This window comes from Clytia hemisphaerica, unplaced genomic scaffold (assembly GCF_902728285.1).
Source record: "Clytia hemisphaerica strain Z4C2 unplaced genomic scaffold, Clytia hemisphaerica genome assembly, whole genome shotgun sequence".
Taxonomy (NCBI): domain Eukaryota; kingdom Metazoa; phylum Cnidaria; class Hydrozoa; order Leptothecata; family Clytiidae; genus Clytia; species Clytia hemisphaerica.
Window position 1 is genome coordinate 412,031 of NW_027103737.1, and position 15,093 is coordinate 427,123.

A 15,093-nucleotide genomic window follows, 5' to 3' on the forward strand; every position below is an offset into this window, starting at 1 on the left:
AACAAAACAAAGTTTGTTTTATGACAGAGACTGGAAGAAAGGTTCGGTTAGTGAACAACTTTTTAGCAATTTGATTGAATTTGGTTTAAGAATGAAATTTCTGGAAAGGTGAACCTTCATGCATGCTTCAAGATAATGTGATGCGAGGAAATATTTTTGGTTTCATCATGTCATAAGAAGAGAGAGTTCATACCACTTTATACTTGCAAAACATACTGAGATTACTTTTACGTGATGATAATATGAAAATATGGTACTTTTATACAAAAAGAGACATTGGCGACCTCTGAAAAAATTACCCTCTTGTGCTTAATTGTAGGTGGTAATTTGGCAATTTTATGGTAAAAATCACCCAATTAGCATTTTGTAATGACCTCCAATTTATGAAATTTTCCTGATAAAGTGCCGAAACCTTAATTTTCCTTGGGTTTTTTGGGAAAATCACCCCAAAATCAGTTGATAATGACCCCCCATTTTATGAATTTTCTCTGAGAGTACTGCCCCTACATCTTCCACCTCCCACAAGTAAGCGAAAGAAATGAAAGAGTACGATTGAATGCAGAATTTATGAAATGATATATAACAACAATCTCTACCAATAGAATTATAAACAACACTCCATACAATTGAAAAAGTTGAAAAAGTGCTTTCTTACAGATTGTTGATGATTACTGTTAGTACCTTTAATAATTCTTAAAAACATCAAACTTTTTACCTTGAATGTAAAAAGTACTTTTTTGTGAGATTATTCATCTAATTTCTGAATGAGAGCTAGAATTTCTTGAGTCTATTTGCACATAAAACACATTATATCAGTACTCATGGTGTACTTCACTTTTTGGCAATCTTTTATTTTTCCATCTTATTGTAGTCCCTTGTATTATATGTATTATATAAATAATCTCCTTTATTTTTTAACTTGATCAATGTTTTCAAAATATTATCTATCCATTTCTGGTTTTATAATGTAAACATACTCAACATGAAAAGTTTTTGCTTGATTGTCAGCCAATTAATTCGCTACAAAGAAATTCCATAAAAAATGGTTATAAGAAAAAATTATCGAACTTTTTTACTATGTTTTGAATATTCACGAAACGAAACTGAAGTGTGTGTAAAGTATTTAATATTATAAATTGTCTTATTTTTTCTTCAAACTTTTCTTCATAACCATTTATTTGCTCTTTTATCCGTGGCTTTCTCAAAAACATTTTCTGCAAGAACCATGAATGTATAAAAGAATATACACCAAACAAGCAGTTTAGAGCATGATCTGGGTGTCTGTTTTATCAAAATAAAAGGTCAAACCAAAGAAATATAAGAAATATAGTACTCTTTTATTTCTATGCTCAAACTATATTTCCGTTTTATGAACGTTTTGTGGGATAAGATTGAAAAGAAGAAACTAGATGTGCGCAATTGCAGTTAGGGAATTTCCCAATGTATATATGAATATCACCACAAACGATTATTATTCCTCTCGATGAGTAGATAAAGAAAATGGGGTCACTTTTGAAATTTGGACCACGTGATCCCGAGATATGACCTCTAAAGTCCAAAAAAATGACAATTTTGATGACGTCAGCATTTTTACTGAAAGCGATATATTGAAACATCGACAAACTCATCATGTAGCCCTGATCATTTGCCTGTACCAGACGACCACGGCTTTTTCCTTGACACCGTTCCGTCTGTAACTTGTTACATTTATTCCCCAGAGATTTGTGGGGGAATAAAAATCCTCGGCTTCAAGCCAAAGGACCGTAGCTTTTGACTGCAGCAAAAAGCTCTACCAAAAGATTTTGTCACTGCGATGGAGTGTTTTTGTAAACACAGCTCAAAAACAGAGGCGGGGAGAGTTTTGGTTTGCTACTTTGCTACAAATCGAATCAAAATATTCGAAACCGTCACGTAGATTCTGCAACATTCCAAATTGTTTCAAAAGTCTTCGAAATGTTGCTTTTTTATTTTGTGTTGTTGTTTGGAACTTTGAGTGTCACTCTCTAAGAAGTTTTTGGACTGGCTGGTTGTTTAAAAAGCGGCAGGTACAAAATACATAAAACATAATGCATATTGCATAATGCATAATAGTATTGTGTAATTTACAGAACGATTTTATATTTTCTAAAACTCTCCTTTGCAGAGGCTAAAACCGCGAAAACCTCTTTAGAAGAGTTTCTTGTGAACATTCCAATCAGAGGGATTTCCCAAAACATAATATTTCTTTTTCGAATCCGAACGAAAGAGAAAACATTATTCGAATAATAACAACAAAGGGTTTTCCGTCAGCATAAATAATAAGAAGATGCAACAGATCAGAAAGGTTTCCCTTCCTCTTTCTCAAAAAAAAGATAAACACATAAACATTCGAATGTAAAAAAATTCGAATTCTATTTTCTTAGATCTAGCTTTCGCATGAAGCTCTTTAATTTATATTGGCTGGATATTGGCATATCTAACAAAAAGCATTCACATGGTTAATGCTTTGTAAGAGGGAAAACCCGTTGCAATTTATTAGCAATTGTTCGAAAAGATCTCTGAGAAAACCCGCTATAAAATTTACGTTTTCAAGTTAGAAAAATAATATACAGAGGAGATATTTTCGTGTTTTTTCTACACTATACTACGTTCTGTAAAATACAACTATGAAAATCAAAATGGCAACAAGCATTTTCAGCGGATCATGGATTTTCTTCATCATCCAAGATTCAAATTTACAGCTTTCTACCCTTTATTTTTTTGTAGAAAATGGTATATTTGTTTTGTTGAAAGTATTATCTCTCAGATTCTCCGTATTATAGCCTCTAAAATTGACATTTTTCAAATATTATGCATTATGCAATATGCATTATGTTTTATGCATTTTGGACCTGCCGGTTTAAAAAGCCAGAGTTAGGCAGAGTCGAACTTGTCAAATGGAAAGGATATTATAACTACAAGAACCTTTCTTTGTGGATAACTGCTTATGTTTTTTATCCGTTTTTATGTATGTTGGAATAATTTTCTTTTACATGAAGACTTTGATTCTGGTAAGATGTGCAACGATTTTTATGATAAATGGTTTTAGCAATTTTGAAGAATGGAAAAGGAGAGGCACAGAAATAAATCAGACACTTCTGTTGTTTCTTAAATGATAATGGTTGGATTTTGATTAAAGACATGCTGTCTACAGAGCTTCAAACGTGGAAATACAGGAGTATGCGAGGCTCCTTCGAATCTTGTAACAGACAAAGCACCCTTCTTCCCTTCGAAAGAGTTGAAAAATAGTTTTATTTGAATTTTTAATTGAATTTTTTTTCGGCTTGGACAGTGGGAAACAGTGGACAATATCTCTTACGCGAATGTACAGCAGTATGTAATGTGTCGTGAGAAATGTAATACAGTACAGTGGTTGATGGTGTTATGATAGCCTTTTCTGCTAAATAGACCATGAAATGTGATTGATGAGTAAGGCCTTATTTAGCCCTTTTTGGACCTACCGTCCGTCCGTCCGTCCGTCCGTCTGTTACCAGCTTTTCTCAGGATTGGCTCATTAGTTTTTTCTGATTTTTTGCACAATGATGCAAAATGGCAATGCCCAGAACGTGACGGAACCCGATTTTTGAGAAAAAATTTATTTGGGCAAATTTGGGCCAAAAACTACCGGAAAAAATAGGGTTTTTTGGACTTTGTGCAAAATGCTGTCATTATTTTTTTCTGACTTTTTGTACAAAGATGGAGGGCAAGATTCTCTAAAGAATGGCTAAAGTGGTTTTTCCTGGAAAATTCTTATTCGCCTTAAATAACGGATTTTCGTATTTTGGGGAAATTCCCTTTAACCAAATTAGAAAATATAGCTTTTCTCAAAGTTGACTCATTATTTTTTTCTGATTTTTTGCACATTGATGCAAAATGACAATGCCTAAAATGTGTCGGAACCCGATTTTCGAAAAAATATATATGGGCAAATTTGGGCCAAAAACTGCCTAAAAATAGGGTTTTTTGGACTTTGTGCAAAATCCTGTCATTACTTTTTTCTGATTTTTTGTACAAAGATGGAGGGCAAGATTCTCTAAAGAATGGCTTAAGTGGTTTTTCCCGGAAAATTCTTATTCGCCTTGAAAAACGGATTTTCGTATTTTTGGGAAATTCCCTTTAACCAAATAAGAAAATATAGCTTTTCTCAAAGTTGACTCATTTTTTTCTGATTTTTTGCACAATGATGCAAAATGGCAATGCCTAAAATGTGACGGAGCCCGATTTTCGAAAAAAAATATATTTGGGCAAATTTGGGCAAAAAACTGCCTAAAAATAGGGTTTTTTGGACTTTGTGCAAAATTCTGTCACTACTTTTTTCTGATTTTTTGTACAAAGATGAAGGGCAAGATTCTCTAAAGAATGGCTGAAGTGGTTTTTCCCGGAAAATTCTTATTCGCCTTAAAAGATGGATTTTCGTATTTTGGGGAAATTCCCTTTAACCAAATAAGAAAATATAGCTTTTCTCAATGTTGACTCATAATTTTTTTCTGATTTTTTGCACAATGATGCAAAATGGCAATGCCCAAAATGTGAAGGAGCCAGATTTTTAAGGAAAATTTTTTTGGGCAAAATTGGGCCAAAAACAACTTAAAAGGTTTTTTGGGCCTGAATGGTTTAAGTGATTTTCGTATTTGGGGAAATTCCTTTTTACCATTTTACATTATTCAACACACAAGCTTTATTTTTCCATTCTGAATTTTTTTACAATTATTGTCACTTTTTTCTTACTTTCATCTGATGTTAATCATTAGGTAGGTCCATTCAGCATGTTGCTTGTTTATTTTAATGTTTGTCAGAATGTACCTGAAGATTTTATGTTGGATCCTTTGCCAAGAGTATAAAAAAATAATCATTCCTAAAGAATAAAAATTTTTTTTTTTGATTGATATATCTGGATTTCCAGGGATTTGAAGTACAAACGAAGTTCACTTCAATTTTTTATGTTGATATCTTTCTTGGAGGAAAGTATATAGACCATACCTGGTTAAATTCATTTTTCAAGGAACTTTGCATACTGTATATAAAGGAAAAAGAATCTCGTTTCTAATCCATAAAAACGCATTCCTTCTATTTTTAAGAATGATTGGTGAGCTTGATATTTTCTATAGAATTTTTTCTTATAAAGCCAAAAGCTTTGAGCAATTTATTTTTCAATGTTATGGTATTTTTTCCTTTTTTGACTGTGGAAATTTATTATAAACAACTAACACCCAATTCATTTTTTATTTGTTTTATTCCAGTTTTGTAATATTTTGTAAAAGCAGACACAATGCAATTTCTCAGTATTTTCAAAAAAGAATCGCCATTTTTCATCTAAACTTTCAAAAAATTTTTTGCATCTGACTCATTTGTTTATGTTTTTGCCGCCATCTTTTTTCGTCGCTTTTAGTGACGTCGAATTTTATAAAAAAACACGGCGTCGACAAATTCCGTCAAGTTCTCCATCGTAGACGCGAAAGTGGTAACAAGTGATAGACCAACAGAGTGATAAAAAAATCGCGTGTTGGGATAGAGATAGGCTACCCTGATCATGGGCTTTCAGAAAAGTATATGGTTTAATATGTTTAGATCAGCTGTTGGCGAGATATAACGATTTTAAAATCGTTTAAAACGCTTATTTTTGCTCAGTCCGTTCGTTTTTTCGATTTTAAAATCGTTATATCTCGCCAACAGTTGGTTTAAACATACTAAACCATATATTTTTCTGAAAGCCCATGATCAGGGTAGCCTATCTCTATCCTGGGGGTGGGGCTTTTTTTTTGGTGATTCCATCGCGGAGAATGCAGCTTGAATTTCTTGACATTTCGAGAAGAAGTCATTGCGATGCTATTTCGCGCGCTTTCGAATCTACGCCAATCAAAACGTTCGAATTCTAAAAAAACATTCGAATGTCGAAATGTCAACAAAATGTTGCAATCTACATTTGAGTTTTGAAGTTCGAAGAGATCACATCATTCAAAGAAGCCTTTGATTTTATATTTCTCTTCATTTTATTTTTGAAAATTGAACTAAATTCTGTTTAGAGATTGATTTTATGTGATGTTATGGTTTAGGTAGGTGTACATAGAAAAAATGAATATTTTTCTATGGGATGTAACTTCAGTTTTCACTGCATTCTTTTTTGTCCTTCTGAATTTCGATTTTGAAGGAAACTTTTATAACTTTTAACTTTGGTCAAAAAAGTGGCAAGACGAAAGATTGGATGGATGAAAGACCATGGATTTCAAAGGAAAGTGAGTGTTTGTTTTAGAGTTTGAGAAATGCCAGAATTAGTCTAGGTAGGAGGTAAAAAGTTTTTTGTGCAAGATATCATTTAGATTTTCTCCCGATTTTCTGCACTTTTCGCACATGAGTTTTTCTTTTTGGTAAATCTCTTTTCCTGCTAATACAAAAACAGCATACATGAGTTATTTTTAAAATAAGCCAGTATCATTTTAATTTTTTTCTTTTTATCATTTACTTTTCATTAAAAATGTTCAATTTTTTCTGCTTAATGCTAAAGTCATTCCTAATGTGCAATTTCAAGCTTGACGTTAATTCTTTAGAATAAGGAGGTACTCAAAACTTCAAGACAAAAAAGCATAGATGAAATGAATTACAACCTATAGACATCATCAATACATCATTTTTTGGCATTTTTCATCCTTAGTAGGGGGGAATTTGTAAAATCGCTCGAATTTTTTAGTCAAAGCACTTGTTATACATTTTTGGAAAGCTAAGGGGTAGGGGAATCAAAATAACTTTGGTGTCAATTTTTTTCGGACACTTTGGTGTGATTTTCGGACAAATACGACGGTCTCAGCCAAAAATCATAGGGTGAAAAATTAATGAAAATTTTAGCTGGAGAAAACGGAGACCTGTTGTATATTTTTGGAAAGCTCTCAAAAAATTAAGATTAATGTTATATTGTGAGTATAGGTGATTTCAGTACCTAACTCGAGATATTGAGCTTCCGAAAGTGCAAAAACTGGACAAAACAGCTGTTTCTGGCTGAAAAACACTGAAAAACACTGTTATTAAGGATTAATATCTCGAGTTAGGTAAAGAAATCACCTATACTCATAATATATCACTAATCTTAATTTTTTGAGAGCTTTCCAAAAATATACAACAGGTCTCCGTTTTCTCAAGCTAAAATTTTCATTAATTTTTCACCCTATGATTTTTGCTTGAGAACGTCGTATTTGTCCGAAAATCACACCAAAGTGTCCGAAAAAAAATTGGCACCCAAGTGCTTTGACTAAAAAAATCGAGCGACCTCAAAAAAACGAACAAATTTCCCCCTACTACCTCTTTAACATGATTTATTTGTATAATTCATTTCTGGTTCCAGTATTTTCTACTGGCCTTTTCTATTGGCAACATCAATTTTTTTGAGCTAAAATTTTTTTTTGTCTTTTCGACAGGAGGAATCTTTGAGCCTAGCTGGCATAGTGAAAATCCTTTACAACCTATCAATATTTATACATCGTTGGAAAGAGCTAGAACTGATCTTTCTTTCTATATATTTGTATAATTAAAAGGCAGATTTCTCTTACCTCTTTAAACCCTGAAAGTTTGTCAATTTTCGTTAAACATGGGAAAAAACTTGTCTTTTTACAGAATATTGAATCTTTTTATCAAGAATCAACTCACAGACAAATTTAGTATTGCCAGAGAGAAGAAAGATCAGACAGTTCAAATACACAAAATCTAGCATGTAAAACTTTCAAAAATCTCTAAATAATTCGAGTAACATGTGATGAAAACAGCTAAAAAATTCAAAATTCTCTTTTATTGACGTCAAAAAAGTGACGTCAAACCCCCGGATTTGATAAACGTCAAAACGTTCGACTTGCATTCTCCGCGATGCCTGACATATTCCTGGACCTCTGTGCAAAATTTCATCTCTACACCATTTTTGTCCCGGTTTTGGCAGTTTATGACCTAATTCTACCTGACTACTATGCATGTTAGCCTTCACTGATGCAAGTTACCCGATCTCACGGTAGGGGTAGGAGTTTGTAATTTCAAATTTTTGCAGCAGCTTGGTAGCACATGCCGGGCTCAGAATCACTGACAAATAGCTTTGGTGGTTCGAGCCGGGCTCAAATCTACTGTTTTGAAAAAGTTCTCGCAAGGCATTTTGAGCATTCTCCATGTTGCAGCTTGTATCGCGGTTTTGTCTGATTTTTCAAGTTTCTTTTGCCTGTTTCTCCTGGTAAAATTGAACTAAAAAGCTCAAATTTTGTACACAATTTCAGCATATCATAATGATTAAAAAATAGACAATAAGGACATTTTAGATACATTTATCTATGAAAATTAAGCCATTTCAGTCCAAAACAGTCAAAAGGGCTTATGTCAAACACCATCTTGAAATAGCCTCATTTTGGGGAAAACATTTACTGAATTATGATCTGCATCTAAAAGTGACTCACTGTACAAAATTTCAGCCAATAACTCCAAATTGTTCAGTTTTTATGGACATTTTTATATACAGATTTTGCATTTTTTGAGTGCTGCTGAGGTTGCAGCCGCTGTGGTTGCAGGAAAATTTTTTTGAGGCTGGTTTCTTTTTAATTTTACTTTTTATCATTTGTTTTCGCTCCCTTTCGTTAGAGCTTTAACACAATCATGTTTGTTAAAGATTTTTCAAAAGTTTTATTTTTACTTAAATAAGTGTTCCCGTTTCATGTCAGACACATGTTCCATATCAGTTTGTTATATTGTGCTAAATATAAGAAAAAAAATGTTTTTCTCTTCCTCTTTCTGACCAAGCTTGCTCCACATTCGTGCCAATTCAATATAAAAAAACTTGTAAATTAAAATTGATGAGTAAGCAAACTTTATCACTCTTATTTAGAAACAAAACTTTTAATGCTGGGCCTTCATGCCCTTGGGCTTCTTGTTTTTCTTTTTGTTCGTTTTCGGCCTTCGTTAGGAACCAAAAAGAAAAGAAAGACATTGTAGAAGGGGTCGCTTATGTCTAAATTCGTGGTGACTGTGGTGGTGATTCGGGCAAAATGGAGAAAAAGAGCCCTTAAAATGATGCCCAAAATGGTGGTTTTATCCTCCACCCTGCCCTACTTTCCTCCTCCATTCTCTGGGAAGGAAGAACATTCGAAAGACGAGCAGGTACAAAGCCATTAATTTTTTTATGAAAATTAATCACCTTTCCACCAGGCTTTCAAGACCTAGCTCATTATTTTAATTTCTCTTTATGTTTCTCTGAAGAATCCAGTTATCGCATGACAAGCATTATATAAAACTGACTCTAGTTTTTCAGAAAAGGTGGAATTACCAGGACGATCATACACAACATCTCCATAATATAGGTGTGGTCTAACATGGGTTTTGAATATCGTGACTAGTGAATCCCAAGGTAGGAACGCACGAAGCTGACGAATAAGACCAATACCTCGATTGGCTATATCAATTTTTCTATCAAGATGACGGTCAAAAACCAGCCAAAGATTTTCGATTGCCAATTTTTGCCCGCTTTTTGTCTATTTAACAACTAGAAACTACTAGAAGGCGTCAAAACTGGAGCCAACCAACACGACTGGCCTATCCTTTTTGTTTATCCATCACTTGAGCTGATGTGTTGATTTTAAAGCTGTCTTGAGGCGATGACCTAACCAATGACTTCTTTAAAGTTTGGTTGAACGCCCTTCTAATGAACTACTCATGGCTAATCACAATTATAAATTGGAAACTATAAACAAACGTCATGGTGGCAAGCCACCCTTGAAATCCTTGATACCCTTCAAACACCCTTGTTTTTTTTTCTACCCTTGAAGGTTTCCTTTTAACCCTTGAAAATATGATTATTCTCCTTGAGCTATGCAATTTACACCCATGAAACCCTTGAAATCCAGAAACCTGGAAGGGATTTTTGTTCATTAAGAAATTTTAAGTGCAAAATTTTTCCCAACGAGCTTAAAAAGTCACATGAAGAAATCGAAGCTATGAAGAAGTCTAAAAAAAGACGATCGTTTTAGACAGTGATGTGGCCGCAGGAGGCGCCGAAACTAAAATATCTTTAAAGTACAGTACAGTTCTATATGACATTTTTCAGTAATGCAGCTTTTGTAGCCTTTTGCAGTTTTGTAAAATATAATTTTTCCATTTAAAAAGAGTTTCAAACCTACGAATCCCTTGAGAATTGGTGCAAAATAACCCTTGAAACCCTTAAAATTGGTCCTTAAATTTGGGTGGCCACCATGATACGTAATGGCAGCGACGATAAAAAAATTGAACGGATAGTGAATCAGTGAATGTGATCGACAAAGCAAATCTCTCAATACGTGGCTTACAAGAAGCGAGACGTTTAAATACCGGCTATGCGTTGATAAAAGCCTCTACCATAGACGCGAATGATAATCTCAGCAACTTTGTTATCTTAACAATCTTAATTATTTTGATACTCGGATCGTTTTTTTTACTTGTACATTCATCAGGGTGTCTACGGGACCTTGAAAACCTTGAAAATGAACCACCCAACCTTGAAAACCTTGAAAACTATCAATTTTCTGGGAAAAATCGTCACTGTCACTGTCAATCTGTCACTGTCAATCACTGTCCAGTCATTCGAAAAGTAAGAATAAGTAAAAAACCGCCTGCGGCGCTAAACCTTTATAACATTTAGAGAATTCCATATTTCCCTGTTTCTGTTGCGATTCTGTCGGCGTATTGGAATAATGGCTGTTCATCAATAAAATTTTGAGGATTCCTTAAAACAACTCTTTTGGAAATTGATTTTTGACTAATTCAGACATAGTAAAAATAAAGCAAAAAGTAATGGAGGGAACAATTTTAATCGTCTAGAAACCTTTGTCCACTAACTCCAAACAAAAGGAAAGTGTCAATATTGCAATTATAATTTTTTCCCACTCAAAAAAAATTCTTAAAAAAGAATGTGTGTGGATTCATGTGTTACACAAATTTCTGCGTAGCTAGCCGGGGATTCTTTAAGGCCGGAACACCGGATTTTCCCAGTCGTTGGTTCATACAAACTAAAAACCGTAACAATAATTGTATTATCATATAACGCCTATATAAAATCAAATTTGACAAAATCTAATTAGGTTAATTTCAAGGCATTATTGTCAAGGTGTCAAATGCCAAATTTGAAAGGAAACGGACGAGCCAATCACGATATAGGTGCCTGAAAAATAATCTAGAAATGACGTCATCAATCTTAAAACAATAAACCGGTGACAATTCTCGTTACTTCTTGTCCCTCGTTATAGGATAGTAACAACCATTGTTTTGTCTCTTTTTGTTTATTACATTTTTTGAATAGTTGAAGGTTCAATACTTCTTTTTTTAATAGAAGACGAATTAGTGATATGTGGTGAATTAGTGATATGCACAAGAAGGATGCATACTGTTTCTTGATTACTAGTACTTTTGATAATCATAATTGATTTAATCTTTTAGAGGTTCCAGCAATGATAGCATATTCAACGATTTGCCACCTTGTTTGAATGCAGAACTATGTTTCGAGCTGACTGGTGAATTCATAAAGAGTGTACCTTGCTTCAAAGATTGTGAATTACCTTTCATTAGGTGATTTATTTTTTATTGTTAATGTTAGTCACCTGATAATACAGGCTGTCAGTCCCGTGGGTAAAGTTCTGAACTTATCCACTATGTTAGACAGCTACATTTATGAACAGGTAAGGGCGAAGTGAAAGACATTATTATAACATTTTAGAAATACTGTAGGTAGATGTTTGTATTATTCTTCCAGGGGCTAAAAGCTAATGCATATTTAATGATCAGCCTATACACGTTGCGCATACCTTGCTCTGCTTTAAATGGATATGGCGAATGTAACTATCTGACCAGGTTCTTCAGTCAAAAACATGTAAAGCCGTGTTTTCTTTTTCTTGAAAACTAAAGCGAAAGCGACTGGATTCTAATGTTTATATATATGATTGACAGCTGACTTTGCTGCGATTGTTTTGCTCTAGCTAATCAGTGTGTTCGATCGAAAGTTCATTTAATATACATCCCAAATCTTGATGAAAAAAAATGAAACGTAGGAAGATTCTCTTGCCGAGCCATGGTCTTTAGAGTGAATACGTACCTTGCGCGGAGTATCTTAACCTGCTGGGAGATTTGATATTATCTGGGGAAAAAAGGAACTCTAGGCTCAGAGCCAAGTTAAAAAAGAAGAGAAGCTCAAGAAGGAGAGTAGTTTAAAATCTAAAAAAAAAAAAACCTTTTAAATGAGACAAAGCTTTTTAACTACCAAAATAATACGTCGAAGTCTCTTAAAAAAAACAATCCAGAACAATCTTGAACAATTTATATCTCAAATAGTAGGGGGCAAAGTCTCAGATCCCGTGGCAATTTTTTTAGGACTAAACTCTTCCATTTCAAAGTTTAGTATATACTTATAATTTTTTGAGAAGAGTCAAATTTTTAAGGCCCGGGAAAATTTTTTGTCACCAAAATAGTGACGCCATAGGCAAAACTGCAAGGGGTAGAGAAATAGCTTTTTCAAAAGTCAAAATAAACGAAAATAATTGGTACCATCTGTTAGAGCATAAAATTCTGAGCAAAAAATTGTATTACAACAACTCTCTGACTAAAACACACAAATAAATACAGCTGCTTTAAGACAAACTAACTGTCAGCTCTACTGTGATTTTGACGTCAAATCTTGTCTTGATCGTACTGACGTCGGTATGCTTTTGAACATCAAGCAGGCAAGTCACTCGATTCGCAAGTTGCAAGCAAAATATTTACATGGTCACGCACTAGAAATTGCGAGTTAAAATAGATTCGTAATCAATTCGTAAGTGTAATTCACTCGCGACAGCTGCTCAGGTCAAGGAAGACCGAGCTTCTTTTGAGGTTTACTCAAAAGCTAGCACCAGATTCAGAACTGCGACAAATCGCTGCGGATGCTTCTCGGAAAAATATAACAGATCTGATACAAATAGCATGGAATCAAGTGCTAGTTTGAAATTTTGTAAACAAATATAAACAAACCCTAGTTTAGGCTAATTCACATAAAATTACAACTTAAAACATTTTAAGAAAATAAATTTACTTTCAAATCTTAAACAGTCCGGTGGATGAAACTCTAGCCAAGAGAATCTTCCTATGTTGTGACTCAGGGCTTTCACGGAAACTTTTGAATTTTTTGCTAATTCCTACTTACCTGAACATACTGGATAAAGATTACACTTACCTTCATAGTTCTCAGGAAATCAAAATAAGATTAATATTTAAAATTTCAAAATTGGGCTGGGTGACACACAAAGTGAAGTTTCCACCCCAAATTGTATCATACAAAATACCTCTACAGAACCTTAACCAAGTTGCACTAGTTGATATTAAGCCATATTTGCATCTTTCTAAAACTGAAAAAGGTATAAGGGACTTAGCTGTTATGGTTTCTTTATGGTCTTTAAGTTTACCTTTTACAAAAACACAAAGTCACAAAAAAAATCATCATTTCACTGTGTGTAAATCCTCTTTAAAGTTGGTGCATTTAAAGAAATTATTCTAAATCTAAAAGTAATGTCAAGAAAATGTCAAATAATTTAAATTGCAACAAATCCAGCAAAACAAACCAAAAAACATCCAAACTTTTTACATTCCTCGTTGGATTCGAAATTTGCTTTGTTATTGAAGCGTCTATGCGACACTCGTTTTAGGAAATTCTCGGGTTGAGAGACAATGTGCTCAAGCTATGCAGTTAGGGCCAGTTTAAACCGACTGGGGGTGCGGCACAGTAGAGGCCACTATGTCTTCCCATGTGCGGCAGCTTGTGCAAAAGGATTTTATGATTGAATATTGTTCCTTGAATGTAGAAGATCATAATTTGAGAGGTGGGGCGGTGTGTGACCACCCGTTGCCATGGAAACTGACGTCATTGGTTACTATGGCAACTAAAATAAAAAGTCGTCAAGAACTCGTATTTATAAAATTTTTAAGTGGAATTCGTAGAAGAGATAACACCTTAAGCAACATCCACCTTTTTTAAATGATTTAACTTCATCTAATTTCGTATCGATCCAGTGACTGTCCGGTAGCCTAGAGTTTATTCTCAATCGGATTGATATACTACCTGATGATGTCATAGACCTTTAAGCCCAATTTACTCACATTCAGTACATTTTTAGAAAATTTCGTAAGCAAAAAAGTTGTTCAGAATTCGATAAGCTTTTCAACGGTATATAATATTCCTATGTTTGAACAACTTGAAATTTGGACAAATTTTATCGCAGCCATTATGGATTATGACGTCATAGCTCGTGACGCCAAGGTGCTGAAGGTGGGGGGTTTTAATGGGAGGTTTCCAAGACCTTCCCCTAACTCTGTGCAAAATTTCAGCTTTATATGTATTTTTTTTCGGTTAGGCCGTTTATTCACCTAATTCCCTTCTACTAACAATTACTTTTAAAATGTTCTCTTTTTTTATTTACTAAAGGTTGTTGAGTACAAAAACAAAATTGATTCAATTTCATCAAGATGAATTCATTACACGTAAAGGTGATATCGGAAGTGAGATGTACTTCATTAGAAGCGGAGTGGTATGTATTGTATCGACGCTTTTTCACTACATCCCAGTTTAAGTGATCTGATAATTTCACTGAAATGACCTGCGTCACCTTGTGCTTTGTCAATCCCTCATATACAATCTAGCATAAAGCAATATAGCTTAAAATCAAATAGAACAAGGTATAGAGTATCGCCATCCCCATTAGTTGGTTTGGCAGGTTAGTGCATAATGTAGACGATGCTTCAAATTTTGCACAGACACCTTTAGTGAAACGACTATTATTTTTGAGAAAGAAAGGGGCTACGGAAACCATACCTTGAGCGAACTTCTTTTTGCGGATTTTTGGCGAAACCGTCCAAGCTATAACCCGAGAATTACAAATTTCCCATTTTACATTAAAAATGGTAAATTTCTAGGAAAATGAAAGAAAAATATCCAAAATAGGAATTATTTTTCGACCGCGAAAATTAGTTCCCTTGAGGTAACCGGTTGTAATAGCAGTACAAAATGTTATTCGGAATTATTGTAAATAGCTGGTGGAAATAGCACTAAAATTCTTGCCACTGTCT

The 15,093-nt window shown here is 34.0% G+C and overlaps 1 protein-coding gene across 2 annotated transcripts in view; it reads left to right on the forward strand.

Annotated features, from left to right (window-relative positions):
- The window catches only part of LOC136805133 (cyclic nucleotide-gated channel alpha-1-like), a 103,150-nt gene that overhangs the window by 56,698 nt on the left and 31,359 nt on the right, over window positions 1-15,093 (forward strand). For both annotated transcript variants that reach the window (XM_067061699.1, XM_067061700.1), the window contains exons 9-10: window positions 11,443-11,571; window positions 14,453-14,555. In XM_067061699.1, coding sequence (XP_066917800.1) covers window positions 11,443-11,571; window positions 14,453-14,555 — 232 coding nt within the window. The remainder of the gene's footprint in view (window positions 1-11,442; window positions 11,572-14,452; window positions 14,556-15,093) is intronic.